The sequence below is a fragment of the Aquila chrysaetos genome, chromosome 2 (genome assembly GCF_900496995.4).
Source record: "Aquila chrysaetos chrysaetos chromosome 2, bAquChr1.4, whole genome shotgun sequence".
Lineage (NCBI taxonomy): Eukaryota > Metazoa > Chordata > Aves > Accipitriformes > Accipitridae > Aquila > Aquila chrysaetos.
Window position 1 is genome coordinate 2,221,024 of NC_044005.1, and position 27,524 is coordinate 2,248,547.

Sequence of the window (27,524 nt, forward strand, 5' to 3'; positions counted from 1 at the left end):
ATAGGTACTTCTAGCAATCTCAGCCTTAAAACGCATTTCCTCAGAGTGCTTTTTGTTCAGCAAAAGCTTTTGTGCTAATGTTGAGCACAGGTCATTATTTTATATTTAAACTGACAGGGAATCCCACCCCTTTGAAAAATTAACTCCAAACATTATGCTTCTGCTTCACAGAAGGGAAAAGTCACACAGTCAGAGTCAATTGGCACTAAAAAAACGTTGCCGTTAGAATAGAAGAGACGAATTGATCTATTTGAAGAACGTAATGGGAGAAGTTGCTGATGAGGCAACAAATCTGAGTTGGTGCACATGACACCCTTCCAAATCATTTCAGTGCTCCGTACTTTAAAGACCGGTAAAACATTTCTCTGGCTCTACTTGTTTCCCAAGCTAATGCACAGGTGTCCTTCAAAGATGCTACCCAGCATTTTTGCTCTTATTGGACAGAGGAGCCACCTTGCATCCCTTCATCATCAAAAGCCTTTAATTCTTTATTGACATACTGGTAGCTACAGAGAGATTTTATTTTCATTTCCCCCTTCACAGTGTCTTTGGAATATTTGTTCTTCCATGCTCTCCTAATTCTGAGTTCCCAGTTTGAGTCATGCTGAAAATGTATAATTTTCCAGAAGCCGTAGACATATGATTATCTTGATCCCTGCCTCTTTTGACATTTCCAATTGCCACCCAGAATCTGTATGGTATTGTGATGATCATGCTTTTATGTAGTATCTTAAGGATCACAAGGCCAATATTAACATTTCTCTAATGCCTTTTGCTTCCCTCTCCAAATATGCATTGAAAAAGAGATTTTTAAAGGAGTAAAATAACCTCCAACAGCAACATCCAAAAGATCCTCACGCTAGAAGAGTTTCCTGGGACATGGGATAAGCTGGATGTTCAACTTCCCATGCCAGATCAAGGCAAGGAACTGAGCCTGGGGCCACATCACAGGTGAGGTCTCTAACTACCAAGGTCCTGGCAATAATGTGAAGTCCTCTCTGCATAGGTGTGCGTGCATGGGACATGAAGAAGTATCCATATCACCATGTGTGCTGGCCTAAGGGCTGTGAGTAAGCAAGGTTTTGCATTTGATTTTAACACAAATGTGTGTGTGTTTCCTTCTTATTTTTATTAACAAAATATCCATAGGAAGACTGATTACTATTCAAGATATCATGATACTGATTTTCAATCAAGACTGATTATGCTTGCCATCCAGACGGACCTTGGCAGGCTGGAGAGGTGGGCCCATCCAAACCTCACGAAGTTCAACAAGGCCAAGTGCAAGGTCCTGCACATGGGTCAGGGCAATCCCAAGCACAAATACAGACTGGGCGATGAGTGGATTGAGAGCAGCCCTGAGGAGAAGGACTTGGGGGTGTTGGATGACGAGAAGCTCAGCAGGAGCCGGCAATGTGCGCTTGCAGCCCAGAAAGCCAACCGTGTGCTGGGCTGGATCAGAAGAAGCGTGACCAGCAGGTCGAGGGAGGGGATTCTGCCCCTCTGCTCCGCTCTGGTGAGACCCCCCCTGCAGTACTGCGTCCAGATCTGGGATCCCCAACATAAGAAGGACATGGACCTGTCAGAGCGGATCCAGAGGAGGGCCATGAGGATGATGAGAGGGCTGGAGCACCTCTCCTATGAGGACAGGCTGAGGGAGTTGGGGTTGTTCAGCCTGGAGAAGAGAAGGCTCCAGGCAGACCTTATAGCAGCCTGCCAGTACCTAACAGGAGGGCTACAGGAAAGATGGGGAGGGACTTTTTACAAGGGCATGTAGGGATAGGACAAGGGGTAATGGCTTTAAACTGAAAGAGGGCAGATTTAGATTAGATGTAAGGAAGAAGTTCTTCACTGTCAGGGTAGTGAGGCACTGGAACAGGTTGCCCGGAGCAGTTGTGGATGCCCCATCCCTGGCAGTGTCCAAGGCCAGGCTGGATGGGGCTTTGGGCAACCTGGTCTGGTGGAAGGTGTCCCTGCCCGTGGCAGGAACTAGACGGTCTTTCAAGTCCCTTCCAACCCAAACCATTCTATGATTTACCTCTAGCTGAGACCAACAGAGGTATATAGCAACAAATTCATGATGAAAGCAAACTAACAGAAATATTTTGGGTGGGAAAGAACTCTAAAAGAAGTGCAACAGATTTCCCCCTTCCTGGCCTTTCTGACAAATGATTTCTATTGCATCAGAACAACATTGTTTCGCTCTATCACGGAAAAGTCAGAAAAACAGAACATCCTCCAAGCAAGCACAGCAAAAAATACACACATCAGGCATGGAGGTTGTTAGGAACTTTGTTTATCCAGAAGGGGTGTATTGGATTTGCTGCTCAAGACTGCCTTTTTTTTTTTTTTTTTTTTTTAAACAAGGATAAAACAATCAAGTTTCACTAGAATGAGAAGAGTCAAGATTCCCTTAGAGCTTCCTCTGCTTTCTAATGGTTTTGTCTAGAAATATGTTATTGGAATCTCATCATCAGTCTGAGAGCAGGATGTGAAGATGCCACTGATGAGAACACCCACCAATACTCAAATGCTAGCAGACTTGCAATCATTTAAAGAACTCATTAATCTAAAGAAAATACTTAGAAAGAAACTTTCATAATTAGAATTGGTGAGCAGCCAGCTTTGCTGAAATGAGAGAGCATTTCTTTCTCTGGTTTGACCCAAGGCACCTTGATGGATGACAATGTCTTTGATGGAATGAAATATTTTGCAATAACTTTGGGTACAGTTAAGCTGATAATGGCATTCTTTAAAAAGGCTGTATTTCACAGACTTTCTCACTAAGATTTCGACAGGTAAATAGCACATGGTCACTGATTTGCCTCTGGTGAGCTCCTGTTCAAAGCAAACGGAGGAAATGAAAGATATTACATTATGGCTGTACCTCTTATGGAACGGCATTGTGGTACTCAAAACAATTTCTCTTTATCATCTCAGCAAAACTTTCATTAACATTATCTGACAGCCAAGAGGAAAAAGCACTAACACAACATCTCAGCAGAACAGAGACAAAGGGAGCGGAGTTTGCAGCTTACAACTTGCTTAAGAAAGGGGTATCTTTAAAGGACATTGCTTTATCTGAAAGTATTAGTTTAACTGCTTAAGGAGGCAGCGTATAAGGGAGTCTCTTCCCTCAGCACCTGTGTGTAATGCCTGCTGTTTTGCAAGGGATCTGTGTTCATCTGAACCAACAAGCAAGGACCCAGCTTGTTTTTGTTGGAAGGATTTACAATTACTTTTAAGTTATGCAGGCCAAAAGAGGAAAAAAAAAAAAAAAAAAGAGAAAAAGAATCCAAAGATGGTTATGACTAAATAGGTTCTTCACTGCAACGGTAGCTTTAGTCTGTTTTTTATTTTAAGAACAAACATCTCCTTCCGTGCCAATGCTCACTGGAAGGAGAGGAAATCAAGTAACCGTGGAAAGACAAGGAACATATTGAAGGCTTATGCATACTAGGAGGCTTCCAGATAAATCCTGGGAGCTAACAAATGGAAAGCAATACATTGAGACCTTTAGTGGCACCTGCTATCCCACCACCCCTTCAGCAGCACATGACAATTGCAGAAACTAGTTATTTAGAACCTGCAGAAGTGGAGAACACATATTACTAGTTATTTACACCATGGAGAAGCAGAGAACACACATTACACAGCACTTCCACACAGGCACATTTTGCACCATCTTTCAGGTGATATACATTCCCCCAAGCCATCATATCTGGTCATCTTGCCATTTCACTATATTTATCCCCACTTTTTAAGGGTCTCAGAAAAGACTGATGGAGGAACACGGAGCTGACATCAATACACCTCGGTGTCACGTCAGTGCCTCAATGCCTGAATCTGCTCTTTAAACGCAACCTCATCTGTTTCTTCTAGTCCTTATTAATCCACGTAATTTCTGACTTTCAAAAATGATAAATTATTTTGTTATTCATTTATTTACTTTTATTTGTTTCTTTTTGAAGGATTATCTCTGGTTTTAGATTTTTTTTAATTATTATTAAATGCGTGGTGGTCATATGACATCATTCACAATGGGTTCGAAGTCAGGTGTGGTGGGTAGTCATAGATTTGGGCAGACAGCCACAAAGATAGGAAAATGCCCAGAAAAAATCAAGAGCTGCTGAAGGTAAGGTAGCATCCATGGAACGAAGCACATCCAATCAAGACACGTTCAGATAAATGCACAGTGAAATTTAGTGAATTTTAAAGGGAACAAACTTCATCTGAGCCCTGATGATGCTTTGAGACAACTTTACATTTCTTTCTGGGTAAGATTAGGGGATTATTGTCTAATCCTGGGACTGGTAGTCCACCTGACAGAAAATGTGAACTCCATTTACCAAATGCTTCTCCTGCAAGGCTTAGATGCTATTTCAAGTAAATACTCTTTTCTCCTCAGCTGCTGTGTGAAAATTCTGATACACAGTAACAAAAAAGAGATGAAACGGAGAGAAGCAATGAGCTAAAGGCAAAATGGTAAGAAATATATACACAAAGTAAAATCAAAACTCTGATATGAATTTCTCTCATATTTCACTCCTAAACTCACCATCACTTTTAGTAAAGGTAAATCAACCAAGAATTGAATAAAGATTTTTTTCTAAAAGACAGTTCTTCCCCTTTAACAGAAATAATAAGGGGGAAATCATAGCAGGTAGCAATGCAATGGGGCTAGAAAGGAGCTGCGCTTCATTTATTTAATGGGTTGTTCCTCATTGCAGTCCCTTCTCAGAATTAACAGGGCCATACAGCAGAGAGGAAAAACCAAAAAAGTCACCTCAAATGCTTTAATGATTTTTGTTCAACATCTTGCAGCTCCTAGGCATCTCATAGGCATGGTCTTCTATAAATAAAAATGTGAGGGCATATTATTATCATGCCATGACTCATGAAACTTGTATCTGCAGGGAGCTAGGGACTTTGGCTTTTCCTCTGGGCTCTCCGGTGCTGTCTGCTGGGTCAATTAAAATAGCAAGATTTCTTTTCACACAAAGCCTTTCCTCTCCCTTTGCTTATTCCGAGTGTGTTTTTCACTCACATCTCCCCTTCACAACCTCATCACCGTCGTAAATCACAGCAAATTAATGTCAATGCTATATTCCTGAAACAAGACTGCTTTTGCCTCTTGACAACAAAATCCCTAATCCAAATGTCAAAAATTCAAATGGAAATACAATATTACAAATAAATCTGTGGACATCTCCTGATAAAATCCTGCAGACCTAGGCTGATGCAATGCTCTCTCCCTGACCCCCAGAACAGAAATAGCTTCTAATTCCTCCTTCTGCTGAAGAGTATGATATGTTGGGCAATAAGAAGTGAACAGGGGTTATGGCTCTCATAAAATATTCACACCACTGGCTCCATACAGCAGTTTCTCCTGAGTATGATTAATCACATGCTATTATTTAAAGTTCCTATATAGTGTGGGAGTTTATGTTTCACTACCATTCACAGATTAGATTATAGAAAATTAGTTTCAGATGAACTGTTTGGTTCAGGTAGATTAATCCACTCTGATGATGCCTATCAGCCAATCGAACTCCTTCTTCAAACCAACTGGCCATGTCCCTGGGGTTTTCCAGAAAGCGATAAACAACCAGGGAGAGTTTCTCTCCACCTGGTAGTAATTGTTCTGGAAGCACTCTTCTCTTACTTTTATCTGAGACAGACATTTATCCTGCTATTTAGTATAATTAAAGCATAGGTACTAATCTAAAGCTCCTACCCAGGGAGCAGTCGTCTGATGGCAGCAGATTCACAGCATGCACAACAGCCTTAATTTCAATAACATGTTCAGCTGATGAGGAGGAAGAAAAGGGCAAAGTAGGTAATGACATCTCCAGGAGCTCAGGACGCATTCACTGCCAAGACAGCGTGCGCAGGGAATCAGCACAGGCAATGCCCAGAACACATGGTGTCCTTTCACGATCATTTGTCTCCAGTTTGGATGGGAGAGCTGCCGCATCTTTGTAATACGAAGGGGCACTACCCCACCCTTGTTCCAGCTAAGGGGTTTGAGCCCAGCACAAGGGCCACTGGCTATTTGAAGCCAACACTAATTCATCTCATACATTATTAGAAATGACCAGAAATACATTTAGAAACATAGGGCTCCACTATGTGACCATTGCTATCCTGCCAGATTAGGATTCAAGTAATCTTCCAAGATAAAGGTCAACAGTTTGCCAGCTCAACTTACCTCTTACGATGATGTTGGTGGACTTTTTCGCAGGATTTCCAACATTGTTATTGGCAATGCAACTGTATGTGCCAGCATCTTCTGACGTGATGGCAGGTATCGTTAAAGTGCCGCCGTTCAGGACCGTCTTCTCGGGCAGGATGCCGGCAGACCTCACCCACGTCAGGCTGGGGGCTGGCTCCCCTCCTGTCGTCACACAGACTAAGGTGATCGCTTCTCCAGGGTTCACCACTATCGGGTCATCCACAAGAAGCTTAATTGAAGGGGATGCTGCAAAACACAAGAGGAAGAGAAAGGTGTAGCAGGGCTACATCTGTGGCATTGCTCAGTCCCGACAAGCACACTCAAGCCAACTGAGATCAGCAAAGGCACGTCAGCTACAGCCCTCTTCGCACGACTACGTGCCCTCTGAGAAGGTGCTCCCCATCCCGATGCTCCCCCTAACACCACATTTCTCACCCTGCTCAGTCATCATCTTCACCTTGCTGTCAAACTGCAGATGAGGATTTATGTATGGACAACCCTGCAGCTGTGCTTGAGGAAGTAATGTATATGTATGGGACGGGTGCCAGCACGCTGGATTTTAAACCCTGGAAGAAAGGAATTAGTAACAATCTTCTTATTTGGCATGGAAAGCATGTTGTTCTCTTCAAGTCAGATCCTACCCATTGAAAACCAGCCCTCTTAATCCACCTGCCTCCCCGATGAACTCCTTGGCACTTGGCTGCCAACTGAGATGAATTTGTGGAGTTTGAGTTGGGTCTGTTGAATGAGGAAGAGTCACCTCCCTTGGGCCATCTCCTTGCACGTGGAGAAACTGAAGAATCCAGCACAGATGCTTTTTTCCCCTGTATGGGCTGTGCAACCTGCAGCTCACAGCACCAGCAGACAGCCTGGCCATGGCTCCATCTCCTCACAGTCACACGGGAGAGTTGCAGACTTGGGTCCCTATTAATTTCCACGCAATATCCTATCACCAGCTGCAGGGCTTTGTTTGGGCACGACCACCAATCCAGCTGAACTACAATGCAGCACAGGCTAATGGAAAGATGCTGCTGCTCTCAGAAAGGAGAAGCAAATGATTAAATTTCATTCTCTCTTCTTGCCTCTTCTTTTCCATGGAATATTTGTATATGATCTAAGAGGAGCAACAGAAATGCTCAGTATGAAGGGACAGGGCAGAGCAATTCATTTTAGATGCTGGAATTTAAAATCACAATCTGAACCGTGACATCCCCTGCCACTTGCATTGAGGGATCCACCCTTGCTGGACTCGGGCTTTGCTTGAAGGCATACCCTAAACTGCATAAGCAATGAGCCAATATATATGTACATATTGCTAGTACAGAAAAAGCAGCAATACTAAATAAACACAGGCATAAAGGTGAAGGGTTGAAATTCTGGGCAAAGAATACCAGAAAATGTGACAATAAAAAATGAAAGGAAATAAAAACATTATATCCAGAAAGCATACCGCTATCCTCATTATTACAGAGTGTGGTGGGTTGACCCTGGCTGGATGCCAGGTGCCCACCAAAGCCGCTCTATCACTGACCCCCCTCAGCTGGACAAGGGACAGAAAATAGAACAAACGGCTCGTGGGTCGAGATAAGGACAGGGAGAGATCACTCACCAAGTACCATCACGAGCAAAACAGACTTGGGGAAAATTAACTTAATTTATTACCAATCAAATCAGAGTAGGGTAATGAGAAATAAAACCAGATCTTAAAACACCTTCCCCCCACCCCTCCCTTCTTCCTGGGTACAACTTCATTCCCAAATTCTCTCTTTCCTCCCCACAGCAGTGCAGCAGGATGGGGAATGTGGGTTGGGGTCAGTTCATCACACGTCTCTGCCGCTCCTTCCTCCTCAGTGGGAGGACTCCTCACACTCTTCCCCTGCTCCACCGTGGGGTCCCTCCCACGGGAGACAGTCCTCCACGAACTTCTCCAATGTGGGTCCTTCCCACGGGCTGCAGTTCTTCACAAACTGCTCCAGTGTGGGTCCCTTCCCTGGGCTGCAGTCCTTCAGGCACAGACTGCTCCAGCGTGGGTCCCCCACGGGGTCACAAGTCCTGCCAGAAAACCTGCTCCAGCGTGGGCTCCTCTCTCCACGGGGCCACAGGTCCTGCCAGGAGCCTGATCCAGCGCGGGCTTCCCACGGGGTCACAGCCTCCTTCAGGCATCCCCCTGCTCTGGCGTGGGGTCCTCCCCGGGCTGCAGGTGGAGATCTGCTCCCCCGTGGACCTCCCTGGGCTGCAGGGAGGGAGTGACCTCCCTGCTAGTCACTTGGACTTTGTGTTTCCACCTCACCATGGTCTTCACCACGGGCTGCAGAGGAATCTCTGCTCCGGCGCCTGGAGCATCTCCTCCCCTCCTTCTTCACTGACCTGGGGGTCTGCAGGGTTGTTGCTCTCACATCTTCTCACTCCTCTCTCTAGCTGCAGTTACCCAGTTTTGGGTTTTTTTCCCTTTCTTAAATCTATTCTCCCAGAGGCGCTACCACCGCTGCTGATGGGCTTGGCCTTGGCCAGCAGCAGGTCCGTCTTGGAGCCAGCTGGCATTGGCTCTGTTGGACATGGGGGAAGCTTCTAGCAGCTTCTCACAGAAGCCACCCCTGTAGCCCCACCACTACGAAAACTTTGTCACGCAAACCCAATGCATAGAGATATATTCTTGTGTGTTCTGCTTTATATATGAATCTTATTTCAATATTAAAAGAATACACAATAATCACTAAGGCAAATACCAGAGTCAACTATAAAATAAAAGTTTTCTTTATCTGGAGTTCACCCAAGAGGAATTAGCTTTCTCTGCATTCAGAAGATGATACTTGCAGATACTTGCCAGCATAAATTCCTGGGTTCATGGAACCAACTTAAAGGTGAAGAAACAGGGTGCATGGCTAAAAATACAGACAGAAAACAAGTCAGCACTGCCCACTAACTGTGTCAGTGTCTCTTTGCTCGTGTCCTCTGACCTCATATTCTTTCATCAGTTGATGCATCCATCAGCTGATGGACCCCTGTTTTGGGATTAGAGGTATGAAACAGAGCAATATATCATGTTTCATGCTTAAGTAGATTTTGCTTGGGTGAAGGCAGCATAAGCAGGGATCCAGGTACTCGCTGTGCAACGAGAACTGAGCTCCAGACCTGTAGGGTCATCCCCAACCAGGGGGTAAGCACTCAGCTGGCCCCTCTTTTTTCTCTCTCCCTCCCTCCCTCCCAAGTTTAATGATTTTTCCTGAACAACTCTGGCAAGGAGCTGCTCTCTGCTCTCACTAAACATCAAGTCATGAGACAGGGAACAAGAGAAGCACAAATAACACTTCAAAACTTAGAACAAAAGATGAAAGTTCCAACAATGTCAACCCAACCTGGAGGTGCTGTTTATCATAATGGCCTCGTAATCCTCCAGATGAAAGGGGGCCCTTTGCTATTCTTCAGGTAGAGAGACAAAGATAGTAGCTGATGTGATAAAAATGCTGTGATACATCCCTTTCATCACAGCACTCAAAACAGTAAGTACATGAAAATTATGGTTTGCATACAGTAATTTCTCTTTGCTTACACCACACATTTCACTTAACTACAACCTATCCCACTAGACAAACACAAACAAAAATTCAGCAGTACACTCAACTACTACCATTAAAAGCCTGATTTAAACCAAAGAATATGAAGAAATTCAGAAGGGACGTTAAAGTTTCCAGCACAGGAAACTCAGTGTAGCATATAAAGGGTCAAATACCTATTACAAACAGAATATGAATCCACGGCAACAACGAGCTGTTATTTTGATATTTCTCTGCTTGAAACCCTATACATAGCCTGCACAGTATTGCAATGCACCAATAACACAGAACCTCTTACTTTCAGCTTCATGGTGCAACCGAGGATAGAATTAGGTCTACCGCACCGCTTGCCTGATTTATTGTCACATGCACCTTGCCAAATTCTGGCCTAGGAATGGAGAGATTGAAAGTTTCCTGCTGGTCACTTGGACTTTGTCTTTCCACTGCTGAAGCACGCTCAGCCCCACCACCAGCCCCACGCTCACCCAGCCCGGAAAGTGCAAACTCCACTCTCAATGCCATCAACATTGACCTCTGCTCCTTCCAGCCAGGGATGGGGAAAGGTGGTAGTCAACACCCATCTCCTCATGTGCCAAAGATGAGCTGGAGAGCCGTGGTTTCTCATCACAGCTCTGACTGGCTGTTTCAGCACGGAAAGGGGAGAGAGAAAGAGAGAAAAGCAGGGAGAGCTAGCCAGGGAAAGAAGGAGGCAAACGGCAAAAATTCTAAATGCCTGGTAACTCCAGTGATGGGCTCGGACATGGTGGGGTGGCAGAAAAACGGCTTTAGCTCTAAGCTAGAGTGCTTGTGTGTTCACTTCTCTACATCAGCCTGGACCTAGATGTGGAAACGAATGGGGCTAAATCACAAGTGTAGTCACCTGCTGGAAGACCTGTATTACTTAACCTGGGTTAATTAACAGCATTCTGCATAGGCCTTCTGCAGGTCGACTTTACTGGATAGCTCCTCTGACTCCATCCAGAAATGCTTTCCCGTCCCAAACCAGAGGAACACTTCTAACTGCTCCCCACAGGATGCTGCTGCAATGCAGCTGCAAAAAGCTGCCTCTCCCCACAGATCGGGAATACAAAGCTGTAGCACAGAGGGGAGTAATGAAGGCACAACGGCAAAACTCCATGTAACAGTAGAGACAGTAAGCCCTGGACTGGGCTGCTCAGGGTTGCTGCAGAATCTCTCTCTCTTCCAGATTTTCTAAGCAAACATCTGTTAGACAAAAAGTTTAGGACTAGCTCCTATTTGAGCTAGGGAAATGGAGCTCACTATCATGTGAGATCTCTCCCTGTTCTAGTCTCAATGACAGCAAGAGGTACTGCCAAAATGTGATTCCCCTTATCTACCTTGAGCTATCTTCTTGCAAGAATCTTCCCCTGTGGTATCCATCTCTCTACTGACTGCAGACAGAGACCAAAGATTAGTTTAATCTAGACAGATAAGATTTAGATGGCAGAAGATGGGTGACATCAATCCTAACTTTAGGATGAGGATTTACAAATGCTTCTGGAGCCTATAGATGGGAATGGGCAGAAAGCGCCCTTTTTAACAACATACGTGTGCCAACCTCACTTTGATCCCAGTGTTTCGCAAATCCTCTTAGATCCTTGCACTTTCAGAAAACTGAAATTTTGGCCTACCTGTCTCTCTAAAATGTACTTCTCTCTTTTATTTATTTGTAAACTTTTGGGGCTAAACACCACATACAGCATAAATCTGAACTGTGTAATTCATCACCACACTTTTTTTTTTTTTGGTCCATCATGTTTAAAAAATGGAGCAGGCATTTATAAAGATGACAAGATGATCCAGAGCAATTATAATAGTTGATGATTATACCAAAATATTGTTGAAGGATTATTAAAACTCATGCTTCAGGGCATAAAATGTATCTTTTTCTGAAATAGGAGGGCAGACTATCACATATCTGTCTACTGCACACTGTTTATGCCCTCATCTGAAATGTCTCCTGCTGGCTCTTGTTAAGGACAGACATGAAATCTGATCCCAAAGGACAATGCATGTGTTTATACATCCTTTGCGTTTGTAAAGCATCTAACATGATTGGAACCCCAAGTAGGAGACCCACGATGCAGTCCCAGCACCTCAAGCTGTGATATTTCTTTAGATAGCAGGAAATCAGGGAGTTGAGTCAGAAGGAAGAGGAGATAAAGACTTCTCCAAAAGATCTGGCTCTTATTAAAACCACGCTATCGTAAAAGCCAGTACATGCAATTGCGTATTCCTGGTACAAGTCTGAAATGCACTGGTTTTGCCTTTACTATGTATCTTGCTTTGGGGAGTCAGGCTTCAGCCTCCAAGATACAAGTGGTTTCACCCAATGGCATCCACATCGACTGTGGGAGCAGGCATACAAGTGTGAGCCAAGCTCCCTTCCACTTCTACAGTCCAGCCTGCTTTTCCGAAACAAGGCTAGAGTCAGCACTGACATTCTGCCTGTTCAGTTTTGGAAAGGCACAGAAAAGTAACCTAAGCTTTTTGAGGCTTGTGAAGACCCTCGCATCCTCACTAACAAGCTTTCACATGGTCCCAACCGAGATCATTCAAAAAGACACATATTGCAGTGACAGTAAGCCAGCAATTTATGCCTCCAACCTTGATTTTATTATTTAAGTTTTATAAAATTTAGTGTCACCAAGCAAGGTACTTTGCTGGTCACCGCATTTACACAGGGCTCTTCTTGCATGAAAGGAACTTCAAAATCAAAGTGCTTCAAAGACCCCAGAATTCAGCAGGTAGATGTGCAATCAAAAGATGCACAACTGCACCAGCCCGGAATTTTCCTCTGCTAAACAGCTGCCTCCTGGCATAAGGAGGAGCTCCTCAGTTTCAGCTTAAATCTTGCAGAGATCCCATAAAATTACACAGAAAGTTTTAATTCAGAGATATATTTTATTGCTTTCTACTGCCGTATTCTTCTGGATTTGGTTTAATCTCGCATTATGTCATTTATTTATTTTTGCTGTCTTCCTCCTTATTCATCTCCTTTCTAAACTAAACAGTCTGAATTTTTTTAAACTAAATAATCAGAATTTTTTTAATTTTTAGCCCCAGAGCTCCATCTGTTCATACCATAAAACCCTGTGTCACAGTTCAGGTCATGGAGACATGCTGACAAACACATGCAGATACAGGACTGATATCCTCAATTTCATGTAGAGTTGAATAGCGATGTATTTTATAGTTTAAAGTAATGTACAGTACTGGTTTGGAAAGTTAAGCATCAGAGCCAACACAGCTGCACAATACCAAAACTGATAGAGACACAGGAGGTGCTCATGTATGAAATCTTATAAATTTATACAGAATTCGCAATGCAACAAAAACATCCCTGCCAAAAGGAGCCAATACTAAATGGAGTGTATTATCACCCCCAAAGCCACTTCCAAAGCTTCACCCCGGCTGAGGTCTCTCTTAGATGACTATCAGCCATCAGGATTAACGAGACAAACGCTGGGCCATCGAGGTTTGGCAAGCAAAGCATCTCCCAGCCAGAATCTTCACCCCGGCACCGGCAGAGACTCAGCCAGGCAACCTGCCCAACGGAAACTTTCTTTCAACTCTCTGATAGGAATAATAAAATTCATTATCAAACAATAGCAAGCTTTGGTAAATATTTCCATGGGTGAGTGCATGGAACAAGCTTTCCAAACATCGTATTTGGACTTCGTAATGAGAACGGCTCAGTGTTCAAAAGAGCTCTGCATCTTTACTGGCCTTTAGAAGTAGGGGGTTCTGAGCGCCAGTCCCACATTTCGAAGTCATGGTTGGTTTGCCAGGGGACAAAGACAGCCGCAGTGCCACTGCGAGCTCTTCCCCACAAAGAACAAGGCACTACTCATGACGAGGGAAACTGTTCAGGTCCCCATTCATATTGCAGCTGCAGCCTTTTTAAAGGGACTTCAATTCAGAGGCTTTCGTGTGCAAGTATTGCTTCTGCATCCAATGTATTTCATAGGACCGTAGAGCCTGGCTGTGAACTCAACAGCGCATACGACAAAGTGCTATTGGAAGTACACCGGGTCGCAATACAGGGCCCTGCTAGTCAAGTCACTATGGAGAATTTAAATCAGAACTGCATCAGGTCTTTTTACCTAGTATTAACATGTGCATGCAAGACAAGTTAGGCACTGATGACATACAGACGGAGATTAATTGTAAAATGTGGCTACAACATATACCAATCCTCACAGAGCAATAAAACAGCAGACAACACACTGGTTTTGATTAATGACTGGGACAAAAGTTTCTCAGATCCAGCACAAAGCTAGCAGCCATTAAGTCATCATTAACACTCTAAGATACATGCTTAACAATACCAGTTTAGCAAGCACCTTCGACATAACAACCTAGCTCTACAACAAAATGCTTCCAGTTTAAACAGAGCTGCCACAGGCTCATTGACAGGGAGACTGGAAACATCTTCTAATCAATGATCCGATACAGATGTTCACTGAACTTGAAAGAAGCAGAGTTTCTACTGCTGCCTTGGACGGGTATCTGAGACAGACACTACAGTGGGAGGAAAAAGATATCGGTCATTGATGTACCGTACAGAAAAAATCTGACACCAACATGTGTTATAATTACAGTGAGACAAATATACGTATTTAGACTGGGTATATGGAATTGAGAAAATGCCACAATTGGCTTTAGGGATTACTGGAGATGCAAAGGAAAACTAATACTTTAATAGCAATATCAAAGTAGAAGCAGAAAGTCATGTCCTTGACAACTCAGTCATCTATGATGAATAAAAATGAAAGCACATTATTTCCTTCAGTTTTGTGAATTATTTCATATGCAGAAATCAAGTAATAGAACATAATTGAATTATACTTTCATATATACCTCTGTGTGTGTGTACACATCCGTTTAATTTACAGCCATGATTTCTTGCAGGAATACAATGCATATACTAACTATACACATTATGAATAGTCTCTTTCAAGTCAGAGCAAAAAGAGAGAACACTTGAGGTCCCTGCTGGGCTGGGACCATCATTTCTGTACTTATTTACTCAGTAAAGTTCAAAAAAGAATACATTATAATTCCCAGTTGAGGTCCAGATTTTGAATTAGAGGGTAAAAATAAACTTTTTATTGACCACACTGCCACAGCACGCTGCAATATGGTAGGTCCTTTCTTTCCATCAATAGTCCTTTAAAAAACCCAATTCCCCCCCCCCCCCCCCCCAAAAAAAAACCAACCCCAACCAAAACCGAAAAAACCCAAACTGAACACCAATGAAAATTCCTTTTATACACCTATCCTCTCTGCTTTACCCTCCCTGCTGAGAGAACCATTACCTTCTGACTCCTATTTGACAGTCCTAATCGTTGGTCTCACAAAAGAGACAACTCTTCTAGGCAGAAGGTACGAGCACGTATTCAGCCAGCCAGGGTAAGATACTCCAGTGGGCCAAATCGTCAAGCAAACATGCACCTATGTGCGCCGGCAGTTCATCTGCTCTGTCAGGACATGCAAACTTAGCTGTGGACTCTGCTGGGAAGAGGCAAGGCTTCCCAAGGGCAGGTTCACCTTTTGTCTTGGCAACGAGTTCTCCAACAACGCCAAGGGAGAAAAATTACGCAGAGACTCTTAAACATGAGCTCTTTGCAGGCTTAGGAGCAGAATTTGTCACAGAATCACATGACGGTTGAGGTTGGAGGCATCTGTGGAGGTCATCTGGTCCAATCCCCTGCTCAAGCAGGGTCCCCTACCGCAGGTTGCCCAGGACCATGACCAGATGTCTTTTGACTGTCTCTGAGGATGGAGACTCCACAACCTCTCTGGGCAACCTGTGCCAGTGCTTAATCACCCTCACTGTAAAAACATGTTTTTATAAAGTCACTGTCAAGTAATGACTGGTCATGTAGAGCTTTTAACTTCAGTGGTGTCTCAGGTGCTGCATGCAATCCATTTGCAGAAGAGTAGCAAAATACTCCAGCCGTAACGACTTCCAGTTCTAACAAACTTTGTGTTTAGACACATAAACCAGATCTGTTCACCATACATCTCAACCTTTTTTTTGTTTTACTTGCTCTTTTTCCCCATTTCATTTTCACTGCCTTTAAAATTCCAGCACTTTTAGGAGCAAAGGAAATAAAAGCAAAGTTCTCAAATCCCAATTCTTTAAGGCAGGTGCCCTTTTTTTTGACTTAATACATGGAATTACTCAAGTAATATATTCCCAGATCAGCTTTCAGTATTGCTGATGGTGGGTTTAGGGTTTACCCTGACACACAGGGTGAGTTCTCATCTTTGCAAAAGCAGCCAGACGTGTTCTAGCACAAAGGGGTGGCTCCCCCCACCCAGGGCAGCTGCCCCCCACGACTGCCAGAGCCACCCATTAGTCTGCGTGCCTTAATCTCAGACTGGGGTGCATGTACCTGCCACGTATCAGCAGTCCCTACTCAATTTGAATATGCTACATGGTCAGATATAAAAAAAAAAAAAACCAAACCAAAACAAAAAAACACTCATATTTTTCAGTTTCCCCTGAGCATTCCACCAAATTAAAGAGGCTTAAAAGTTGAGTAAAGTGCAAGATCATTTTGTCCGGTTGTACTATCAAGACTGGAAAATTATGAGGTTGCAGGGGAAGCAGAGAGGGGAGTTACAGGAAAGAAACAAAGCAAAGAATGACATGATGTTTAACAAGGTCCATTTTCAGCTGGACTCAGTCTTTATGTGTTCACATAGACGTGAACAAGCCAGCCCAGGTAACCGTAGCCCACTCCCTGAGCTCTCCCTCTATTCTCAATAGCCTTTTTTTTCCTCCTCCAACTTTTTCTGAAATCCTCTGTTTTTTAACCAATGGGGATGCAGCTTTGATGACTCATCTCTTTATTCCCGATTTGCCTGGCTGCTTTTCATCCAGCAGCAGCAGCACTTTGATGACTCGCACTTTGCTCGTGCTGCCGTTCACGCACAGATGTGGCATTGATAGCTCCAACAGGGAGGAAGGGAGGCGGATACGTTTGCTATTCAGAGCACTTCCTCGGTGGTTACGCTCTGGAGACGACTACAATAGCTCACAGCTCCCACACTGTATGAACTATTCATTCTGTGGACATTTTATCAAGAGGGTATGAAGGGAAGGCAGGATCCTCCCTTTAGCAGCAGAGCAGTGTTAAATCAGCTTAACCCAATCATGAAACTGTCCCCTTCATCACTAAATTTATATGCACGGTTGTACATGTAGGCTTAAATTCATCTCAGCTAATTTCAACTACCCGAAAGTCAGGCATGCAATCCGAGGTCATGTATCTCGATGAGATATAAGCACCCCTAAAGCACAATTCCTGCTCTCCAAAAATAGATGGGATGAATTGCTCTGTGGAGCCATCTCTCTCCCTCTCTCCAGCGAGTACAGTGCTCCCTGAGCAACCAGTGTACTACAGCCACCTCAGCTTTCAGACTGCTAGTTAGGCGAGACAAATCCTGTCTTGCAAGAGCAACAATCGCCCACACAATTAGTGGATTAGGAATGACTGGCTAATGAGGAGCTGCAGAGAAAGGACCCTCAGGGTTATGGTGGATGGCAGTCTGGACACAAAGCAAACATTACCAATATGTGCTCAGTAAAAGGGAGTTATCATACAGGGATGCATAAACAAGAACTTTGTTGGGAAACGTATGGAAGAAGCCCTGCATTGAAGCCCGTGCTTGTGAGGCTGGGTGCTGTGGAGTACTCTACATGCCCTGAAGCACCAAACTTCACCGAGGAGATGGACAGAGGAGATCAACAGGAACAGTGTGAGGTAGAGATGATCTGAGTCAGGCAAAAATAAAGGAGCTAGGTTCGTTATCCGACAGAAGAGATGGGACAAGATAAACCATCTTCAAATATACAAAACATTGCTGCAAAGGACAAGAGGATAAACTCTTCTTCATGCCATGGTGGGCAGGACCACAGAGATGGGCCAGACTACCTGCCAATAATGCAGCACCTCTGCTGCTGGCAGCCAGGTTAAGTGGACATCGGTCGGACAAGGTTTAGATCTCGTGCACTCTGCCATGAAGAATGGAACTAGATGACCTCTTGGGGTCCTTCCCAGCTTTATTTCCTATTATTCCTTTTTGCTAAAGCATTAAAACCATCCCCCTTCAGTATTCAGCTCTGAGTATACAGCTGGCTGTATTTCCTATCTGAGGATTTCAAGCCTCTTTAGTGCAGGATCACATCTCGCTGTTGCACTATCTGAGAATGCCAGGGCGTACTAAGAGAAATATTTTTTGCAAAATGAGATAATTCTCTTAACACTGTATTGTCTGAATGAAGGGAAACAAAGCAAGTTTATCGTGACAGACTACTGCTTAATGGAGGGATTAAAAGTGAATTAAGCTTTTCTTCAATTTGTTTCCCACCACATGCCCCAGACAGAACGCCAGCTTCAGCTGTGATTTGAATAAACTATGTCATGCAGCTGAAAAATCACATATTGAAATACCCATCTTTCTTGGTAAAAGTTACTGTTGTGCACTATTTCTATGTTGGAGGCTGCCAAAAATCAGCCTCAATATTATGTATTAATGATCACCTGCACTGAGCAGCCTGAACTGGCTGCTAACATACAAACCAATATACATTTTCAAATTAATCTGTGCCACCAAAAAATGCTCTGTAGATCAAGATAGAAGTTCTTTTTGCTTTTAGTCAATCATATTAGAATAAATATTAGAGGAAGCCCAGAATTTCAGTGGTTTTATAGGTAAATATCATGCCTTTTCTCTGACACTTTGAAACAATGAACACTTTTAAAAGGATCCATTCGTGTTATTATTAGATCTGGGCATTCAGATGTACAATTCAGTTAGCTGTATTTGAAGTTACCTTTCCCAGCTCTAAAGATTAAATAGTGAGTCACATGCAAACTGGTGACAGATTTTAATATCATCTGTCAATAATCCATGTTTGACACAGAGCAGAATTATGCTTGCAATAACATAAGCCCTGTATTTCTAAAGTAGACTGCACTTGTTTCTGCTAAGCATCTTCGAAAAGAAGTACCTCCTGATCAAAAAGGCTAAGGCAGGGTGATAGGTCTTCAGGACTGTCATCAGTTCTTACATAGACAACACCATGCTGGGGAGCAGAGATAATACCGAATTCAAACAACAACTTCCACAACACTGTTTTGTCTTTTAATGTGCTTGTTTAATCACAGAACTGTAGAGTGATCTCCATCAGAAGGGATCTCTGGAGGCCTCTGGTCAGACCCCTGCTTGAAACAATGCCGATTAGATCAGGTTGCTCAAGCCTCATCCCGTCAAAGTTTGAGCACCTTCCCCAAGGTGAGCAAACCCAGCTCCTTCAGCCTCCTCCCACGTGTCACCTGCTCTAGCTCCAGACCATCTTTGTGGCCTCCACTGGCCTTGCTCCAGTCCATCCATCCCTTGCTTGCTCCAGTCCATCCATCCCTTGCTTGCTCCAGTCCATCCATCCCTTGCTTGCTCTAGGAAGCCCCAAACTGGACAGAGCAGTCCAATGCAGCCTCCCAAGTGCTGAACCGAGGGGAAGGATCACTGCCCTGGACCTGCTGGCTGCAGTCCCGCTAGTGCAGCCCAGCTTGCTGTTGGCCTTTTTGGCATGGGCACATTGCTGGCTCATCTTCGACTTGTCTGCAAGGCAACCCAGCACCCTTTCTGCAAAGCTGCTTTCTAGCCAGTTGGCCCCAACACATACTGGTACACGGGGTGGTTGTTCCTCTCCAGGGGCAGGATGTGGCACTTCCCTCAGCTAATTCATGAGGCTCCTGTCTGCCCTTTTCACCAGCCTGTCAAGACCCCTGTACTGACCACTACTCCCAATCCGGTATCTGAGAACTTGCCAAAAGTGCACTGGGTCCCATCGTTTTGGTCATGAATAATTATGTTGTACAGTATTGTTCCCGGTTTTGATCCCCGAGGGATGACGTGAACAAATGACCATCAGCTGGACATCATGCCACCCTTCAAGTCCAAAGGTCCATCCAATTTTTCCACTAATCATTCACATCTCACAAATCTAGCTATAGGGAAACTATGGGAGGTCATATCAAAGGTCTTACTAAAGACAAGGGAAGAGGATGAGAAGGTATAATAGAGGAATCAAGGTGGTGATTCCAAAACACTTGTAAGGGGGATCAGGAGATAAGAAAGGTGTTGGGGAGCGGTTCCTATGAGAAGACACAACCTGTAGCACTGTGCTCCCCCCACCCCAGAAGCCTTTGCTGCCAGCTCTGTCTTCTGTGCTTCTTGCAGTTTCAAACTGCAAGGACTGTTTGGAGGAAAAATTTCACTGATTTCAGGAACACAAATACACTAAGAGGTCTAAGAGGGAGAAAAACATGAATGGGGAAAAGACATGTGAGCGCCATGCAAGAACCCTCTGAGGCCTTGGGGAAGAGACGGGACAGTAGCAACCCCAAGAAAAGCCCAATGGGTAGAGCAGGAACCAGAATCAGCTCAATCGGATTTCTTCTCAGGTGCAGCATGGACATAGTGAGGCAACAAAAACGGGTAACGTAGACAGAAGGCATGGAGGTCATGACCCTGTGACACCCACCCTCGCAGCTGCTCCTCTTCCAACAGCGTGGATTCAAGCACATACACTGAGAAAATTCTCAGGGTTCCTCCTCCTTGTCAGAATAACCCCTTGATTTTGTTGCAAAGCAGCTGTATTTGGTTTTACAACTCCTGCTTGCATTAACTTATCCAAATTAACTTCTTCGTGCTGATTTTAAAGGGACTCAGTCTACTAAAAACAAATGAGAGTCGCAAAATTAATCCCTTCGCTGTTGTTCCTCACATCTTGACTTCTATTTCTGTTCCTGCCACTCACCAGCAATCTGCCAGCAGGTGAATCTCTTCACAGTGTTTCTGCTTCCCTTCAAACTTCTCATCTCATCTATTTAGATAATAAATTTGCAGAGTAATAGCTGTCTTTACATACAAAGCGGGCCTGTGCTCAACAAGTGCCTCTACCTGCTGCTGTACAATATTACTGCTAATTGTCATCTTGGGCTTCAGCATATGCATGGTCACATGCATCTGAGATGATCTCAGCTTCTCTCATTACAACATCCACTTTGGTTTTTGTATTTTAAACTAGTCTGCACTGGAACAAAGAAATCCATGTGTCTGAAAAATGATGCCAACGCACTCTAACTCCTGTAGTACCTACAGAGATATGACGGTGCGTCTAAGGCTTCAGGCTCACGCAGAACAGATGTAATTAACACACTGCTGTTGAATGAAGGGCATGTGAGTGCACCTAATTATACCTATGTGTAACACTTTAAACCTGCATCGTGTCCAAAGTATACTGATGAATGCATGTTCATTTGATGGCATCAGCTTAATTACCTCTCTAATTATTCAAGGAGAAGTACACAGAAAGTTTCCTTTGCATTGGTTCTATCACAGTAATTGATTGTTACTGTGGTGATGCTACGACACGCAATCGAATAATCAGCAAGACAGTGAGCACCGAAAACAAAAAGGTTACAGGGACAAGCTGGCAGGCGGCACTGAACAGAAACCTGAACTACTCACCCAAAGACATGCCCGGTGTTCCTCAAATTAGCCTCTCAATTCAGGTGTGTGCACAGAAATATAGATGTATGAAAGACTCTGTGGCATAAATAGTAGCAGCAGAGCACCTGGATCTGCAATGCTTTCCTTGAAACAAGTGTCTACGTTCGTGCCCGAGTCACTTATAGCTCTTGGTGAGGGAAGGTGGGGAGACTTGAAAGTGTTTCAGAGAAAGAAAGAGGAAAAAACAAGCATTGCTGTGCCTGTGTCACCATAGTCTCTAACAGTACGGGGAGATTATGAAGCAGAAAGTTCAACAGGTGACTTGGCTGTCATCTGCGAGAACCTCAGTGGCCCTGGACGCATAAAGTAGGCAGGATAGTAGCAGGATAGTGTAAGAGCAGTAAGGATTTCCAGGCATACAGGAATAGTTACATTGGGGTTTTTTTGTTTGTTTTGGTTTGGTTTTTTTCCACATCTGCTGAGCACAATTCCTCAAGCACAACCTGCCAACGCTCGTCACACGTAACGAGCACCCGTTACAGCGTGCAGAAGTCCTGCTGCGCGTCAGCGTGGGGTGGCAATCAATCAGGGCCAGCGGGGAGCCAAGGTGCTCCCTGCGGCACAGCAGCTTCCCCGCCGCCGTGCGCTCACCGCGTCAATCAGCCGAGGGGAACGGCAAGCCGCCGCACGCAGATGGCCCGAAAAACCCTCCCAAACCCCATCTGGCTGCCGGGACAGCTGATATCCCTGAGCAACCCAAGCTGGAGCGCACATCCATGGCAGGGAAAAACCTTCCCGACTTTGCTCACAACTCAATCAATCAAAGGGAGCTTGACAAATCACGCAACAGCCTCCGTGTCCTGCAATAAAAGCCTGAACCCAGTGAGCCAAATCACAACTGGAAGGAGACAGAAACCCACAGCTGCTGTAAGCCTCAGCTATTCTCCTTAGTCACCTCTCTCATCAGTAACAGCCAAGTTCAACAAAAACTTCTCACACCAGTTATACTTACAGGCCTGATAAATGCAGAATAGCCAAATTGCCAGCAATTTTACATTACGATCATGTAATTTGCAGCTGAATTTAAATTCACTTGTAGCCACATAAATTACAATAATTATTGTGCACGTTTGCCACCTTACAGACACTTCTGTTTGTCTCTCCTTTGTTTCCATTAGATAGGCGTCTCCATTACATTCCTCCAGCTTTAAATTAAAAAACAGATGGACAGGCTAGGACTGCTCTATACCGAAACAGAGTACCAAGTTCAGACTCTGATTTTCATTACTTTGGATTTATCCTGGATTACTCTGGATTTACAATTTATATAACTTCTATGAAGTTACACCAGGTGAAGTTCTACCAGAGAACTTCTATATCAGATGAAGTCATACCAAATGAGAAAAGTTTTGTCTCGGAGTCATCAACACATCAGTCACTGTCTTTAATGAGTTTTTGCAGTAATTACTACACGTATTTAATCTTGCCCTTGATGATGGTTGCAAGCAAGTTCTTCATGAGAAAGTGTGAATCCTTGCAATTTTTCAGGCTTGTTTACTTTGGAAATTACTCCAGAAGAGCAATTCCTGTTAACGTAGCAAGACACCTTTCTCCCAAAATAAACACGACAGTTGTAAGGTGGGAATAATTCATTCTTTTTGCAAAACTAGATCATCATCACCTGTCCTCAGTTGTAACAGTTATGCTATTTGATGTTGCCCCATTACTGTAACATACACAAACTTCTGTTGCAGATGAGGTCCAACATGGACAGAGACTGTTCTGGCAAAATTATCACTCTGACAAATGGGAGCAGTAACAACTCTCATACTCTGTTCTCATGGATGAAGGTGGATGAGTTATTACCGGTGTTGAGAGGAAAGTTGCTCCCACCTATCAGCTACAGCTCTCCATGGCAGACAGGGTTTCATGCCTTTTCTGGTATGAAATCAAAGCAACTAATTAGGGACAAACCTGACGTTATGATTTTTTTTTTTTCCTGGCAAAATTAATGAGTGAGTAAATTAAGGGCTTCAAATCATTTTGCCAGATACCTTCAGAACTGACTGTAATTCCCCTACTGCCAGTGGCAGCTTTAACGCTGAGCTGTGAATTTGCTTTGCAGTGGGTCATGTACAGTAATGGTACATACCACAATTCTGAAGTCCCTGCTGTCAAATCAGAAATTCAGAAAAAGCTGGAGGCAACTCCTTGGAATAAAGCTGTCAGGACAGAAATAATGTGAAATGTGCAAGTGCAAATAAAATTCATAGCTCATCTTAGATGCACTCAGCATGTTAATGCCTCAACTGTTTTGTTCATTTGCTACCTGTTTTCAGTGCCCTGAGGCACATGCTATTAAGGCATAACCCAACATAATCTAACCTGAAGTCTTCAACTGTTACAACATTTGCTGCAGAACTGTTCTCCAGAAAACAATTCTCTGATTTTTCTAATTATTTAGAAACCTAAGCTGAGAACTTTGCTCTTTGGCATCAGGTTTATAAACCATTTCAAACACGTTCTCTGCGGATCCTGGACACAGAGCCTTTAAGAGAATTAAAATCTGTAATTTCATCCTCCTGGAAACCAGCATTCCCAACTGCACTTCTTGCGATCAACCCCCACATGAGGCTCTTGAGATACATAGCAGTGATACAGCCACAAAGAGAGGGAGATATACAACTGACTGTTTGGTCGGCCAGGGAGAAGTCCAAAGAAATGAGCAAAGGCACAAGAAATGCCACAACATGGAGACAGCTTGCTCAGAGACCATAGCTAAATGCCTAGTTACCCTCCTGAAAAGCACTTCAACACAACTGCTTGAATATTTTCATTTGAATCAATTAAATCGGAAAGAAAACATTTTTGTTTAAATCAGTGTAAGAAATCAATGTTCAAATCGATGTAAGAATATATCAAATCGATCATATAAAATCAATCATTTAAATCAATGTAAGAATATAAAACGGTTGATTTTTTTCCTAAAATATTTTGTTGACCAAAAATAATGAGCTTTCAACAAAGCACTGAGAGAAGTGTTTGAGTATTTGTTTTTACTCTATGCCCAGCCGTGACTGAGATGTCCCTTCCTCTTACCTAGCAGCAGTATCTTCTTTGAAGTCTACCCATAACAGCACACTTCCCTGACACTGGGGGAAAATGTAAATCCTGATATAAAATCCAGAAAGCGATAAATAGGGAGCAATCAATCAAAACTCTTCTTCAAATCCTATCTTTGGTGAGAAAAAAAGAAAACACCTGAAAACGGCTTCTACAACTTGCTCCCGCATAGATCCTACCGCTGTGCGGCCGCGTACGGTCACGTACGTTTGAAGCAAGAGAACAACAGCGAAACACAAAAGGCCACGGGGACATTAAATGACTGGGGAGGGTCACTGCTGGAGGCCCACCTGTTTTATTAGAGAGTCGGAAGGACACCATCTTGTCAGGGATGCTGCAGACATTCCTCACCGAGGCGATGCAGCTGTAATTTGCGTAGTCCTGAGGTCGGAGGTTCTTCAGCTTCAGGATCTTTGTTTCTCCCTGCACATGCAAAAGAGAGCGTTAGGAAGGCAGAGGAACAAGGAGGGATGCAGGAAACACCAAGACTGGCTTTCAGGAGGCAAGAGGAAGATGCAGAAGTGGTTAATTAGAAGCAGATGTTGAAGTGGTCCGGAAAACATATTTTAATTAATTACCTGAAAAAATGGCAGCTGGCATAACCTAAAACTGTAGCCCCACTGATATATTAAAGGCAAAAGAAAAGAGAGCAGCGAGGGGGAAATTGGTTTGACAGAGTCTTTCAAGTTGCAGCATTACTTGGGATAATATATCTTAAGGTACAACCTACATGATGAAAAAAATCACAAGCTACAGAAATCCTGCTGTTTTCCTTTGAAAATGAGCTGCTGATGGATTTTATTTTTAGCCAGCAGTGTAAATGATGGAGCAGGGACCTGAACGGGATATGTAATGAAGGAGTTCCTTCAGACACAATCAAGAGAAAACTGGAAAATATGAGATTTCCACTGCAGTACTATGTGAAATGGGCACTGCAGAACCAGAAACTCAGGAGAAAAAGTAAGTTGTTGAAATATGTATGTAAAATCTTACAGTATTGTTAGCAACGAGAGTAACAAAGCACTGAAAGGAGTGTTAGACACAAAATCCTGAGCTCGTATAGATGTCATGGGACAGAGCAGGGAGGAAGAAAGCACAGGGAGCACAGCGGAGCACATCAGGGCGTGAGGTGTGAGGATGCGACAGCATGGAGGGCTGCGGAAACATCAGATAATCTATATGTATCAATACCTGCACGTTATTCATTCTAGCATTAAAATAACAAACTTCCTCGGGCTTTCAATCTCCTCCTCCAGCTGCCTGCTTTCAAGTTGTTGGCTGTGTTTACAGTGATAAGCTAAAAATGTATTATGCTTACACAAGGCAAAGGCAGAACCCCAGCCCAGGGAGGCAGCCACTCTGAACGGGCTCACAAAGCATCAAAAGAGCAAACTTTGGAAAATGTTCGTTATCACTTGTCCTGTTAAAGCTGAACAACTTTTAATATTACCACAGCTTGAGCAACAAATGTAATTTTTTTTTAAAAATATCATGTGCATCAACTGCCCAGGCCTATATAAGCAAAAATATGTTGGTTGTGAAAATGCATGTACAGAACTAGCAAAAAAAAAAAAACAATAAAAGAGAAGATACAGCTAGCCAGACAAGAAAAAAAAAAAAAAAGCCATTGAAATCAAGCTTGGTAGATGTTTAGAGTATTGGAACTGAAATGCTTTGTATGTGTAATCAGTCCCATGGAAATTACATGATTTAAATTAAGCACGTGCTGATTTAGTGTTTGCAAGACCAAGTCTTTGAAAGGCTGTTCCCAAAGATAAAGATCCTACTTTAAGAAGAGGTTTAGCTAGGCTAGAGAAGGGCCTGATCCAGGTTAGCAGGAACTCAGCTACCAAAGTCATTGAGTTCTGGAAACAGAGAGCAGCTGCATTCCATCAATTCGTTCCTTAGCTGTGGACTCCAAGATGAACTTGTGGGCTGAACTCACAATGGTATTCTGGATCATGTCCCCAGATTGCAGAGATTTATAAAAATGTATATATTTTCTTCATTGGTTTGGATAATTAGTCTAATTATGTCTAATTGCATAATTATTGTAAATACAGCAAATTTAATCTTGCACTCAGGCTGTGCAATTACAATGTGCAATGAGGATGATGCAAACTCTTAGGAAAAAATTCTGCATCAAGATTTTGGTTTTGAAAAGTTCAGTATTTCAAACACTCCCACAGATGAGAATGTGCCTGTTTGTTCAATTTTTTTCCCCATGGCAGCTAAAATAAGTAGCTGACGTTACCTGACTCATCAAAAAAATCTGTTCAAAGTTCAAAAATTTATTTGTATATGCTGAGTTTTCCAGGTTCCTTCTATGATTTAATAAAACAAGAAAACCATCAAAAAAACCCCTAGCTTTTTTGAGGTACAATAACTTAGAAAATTTAATTGTGTTACTACTTGTTTTCCTTTACATTTAATTTGACTTTTGGATTCATAATCCACCTTCAAAGCAGTCACCAAAAAATGCCACCTCAAATTCATATCTTTTGACGCTCTGATGTCAAATCCCCTCTATCCCTCTTCACATCAGCTCTTACTTTTTGTTACCGTATCATAAGCAGAACCAATTATGCAGGGAGGTGCAGTAGACATTTATGACTCTTGAACCTTTAATTACATCTTTTCCTCTTACAAACATGTATCAGATCTTGTAGGTACACCAAGATACACTAATTCAACCTGACCTCCAATAAATGTAAAAAGGTTATGGATAAGCTTTCGACTATCAACATGACAATCTGATTTAGTCATTAATTCCACCCAGAAAGAGGTTCTAGGACGAATGCTCCTAATCCTAGGTTAGATTTTATAACCCAAAAATATTAAAAAAAAAAATATCTAATTTCATGTGATGCATTTTAGTAGATATGTTCTTATTAGACAATAGGGAAGGTAATCATCAGCATTTCCATATTGAAATATAAATCCATAAGTCCCATGTGAAGGGAGTCTCTCACTTTTTAATTAAAACATTAAAAACCTCCAGTTTACACACTTGAGTCCAAAGAAACAAGCCACAGATTTTCTAAACTGGGTCCTTA

The 27,524-nt window shown here is 43.2% G+C and overlaps 1 protein-coding gene across 1 annotated transcript in view; it reads right to left on the reverse strand.

Annotated features, from left to right (window-relative positions):
- The window catches only part of MDGA2 (MAM domain containing glycosylphosphatidylinositol anchor 2), a 385,028-nt gene that overhangs the window by 155,200 nt on the left and 202,304 nt on the right, over window positions 1–27,524 (reverse strand). The window contains exons 5-6 of the mRNA XM_030036202.1: window positions 24,759–24,891; window positions 6,212–6,481 (exon numbers count right to left, since the gene is read on the reverse strand). Coding sequence (XP_029892062.1) covers window positions 6,212–6,481; window positions 24,759–24,891 — 403 coding nt within the window. The remainder of the gene's footprint in view (window positions 1–6,211; window positions 6,482–24,758; window positions 24,892–27,524) is intronic.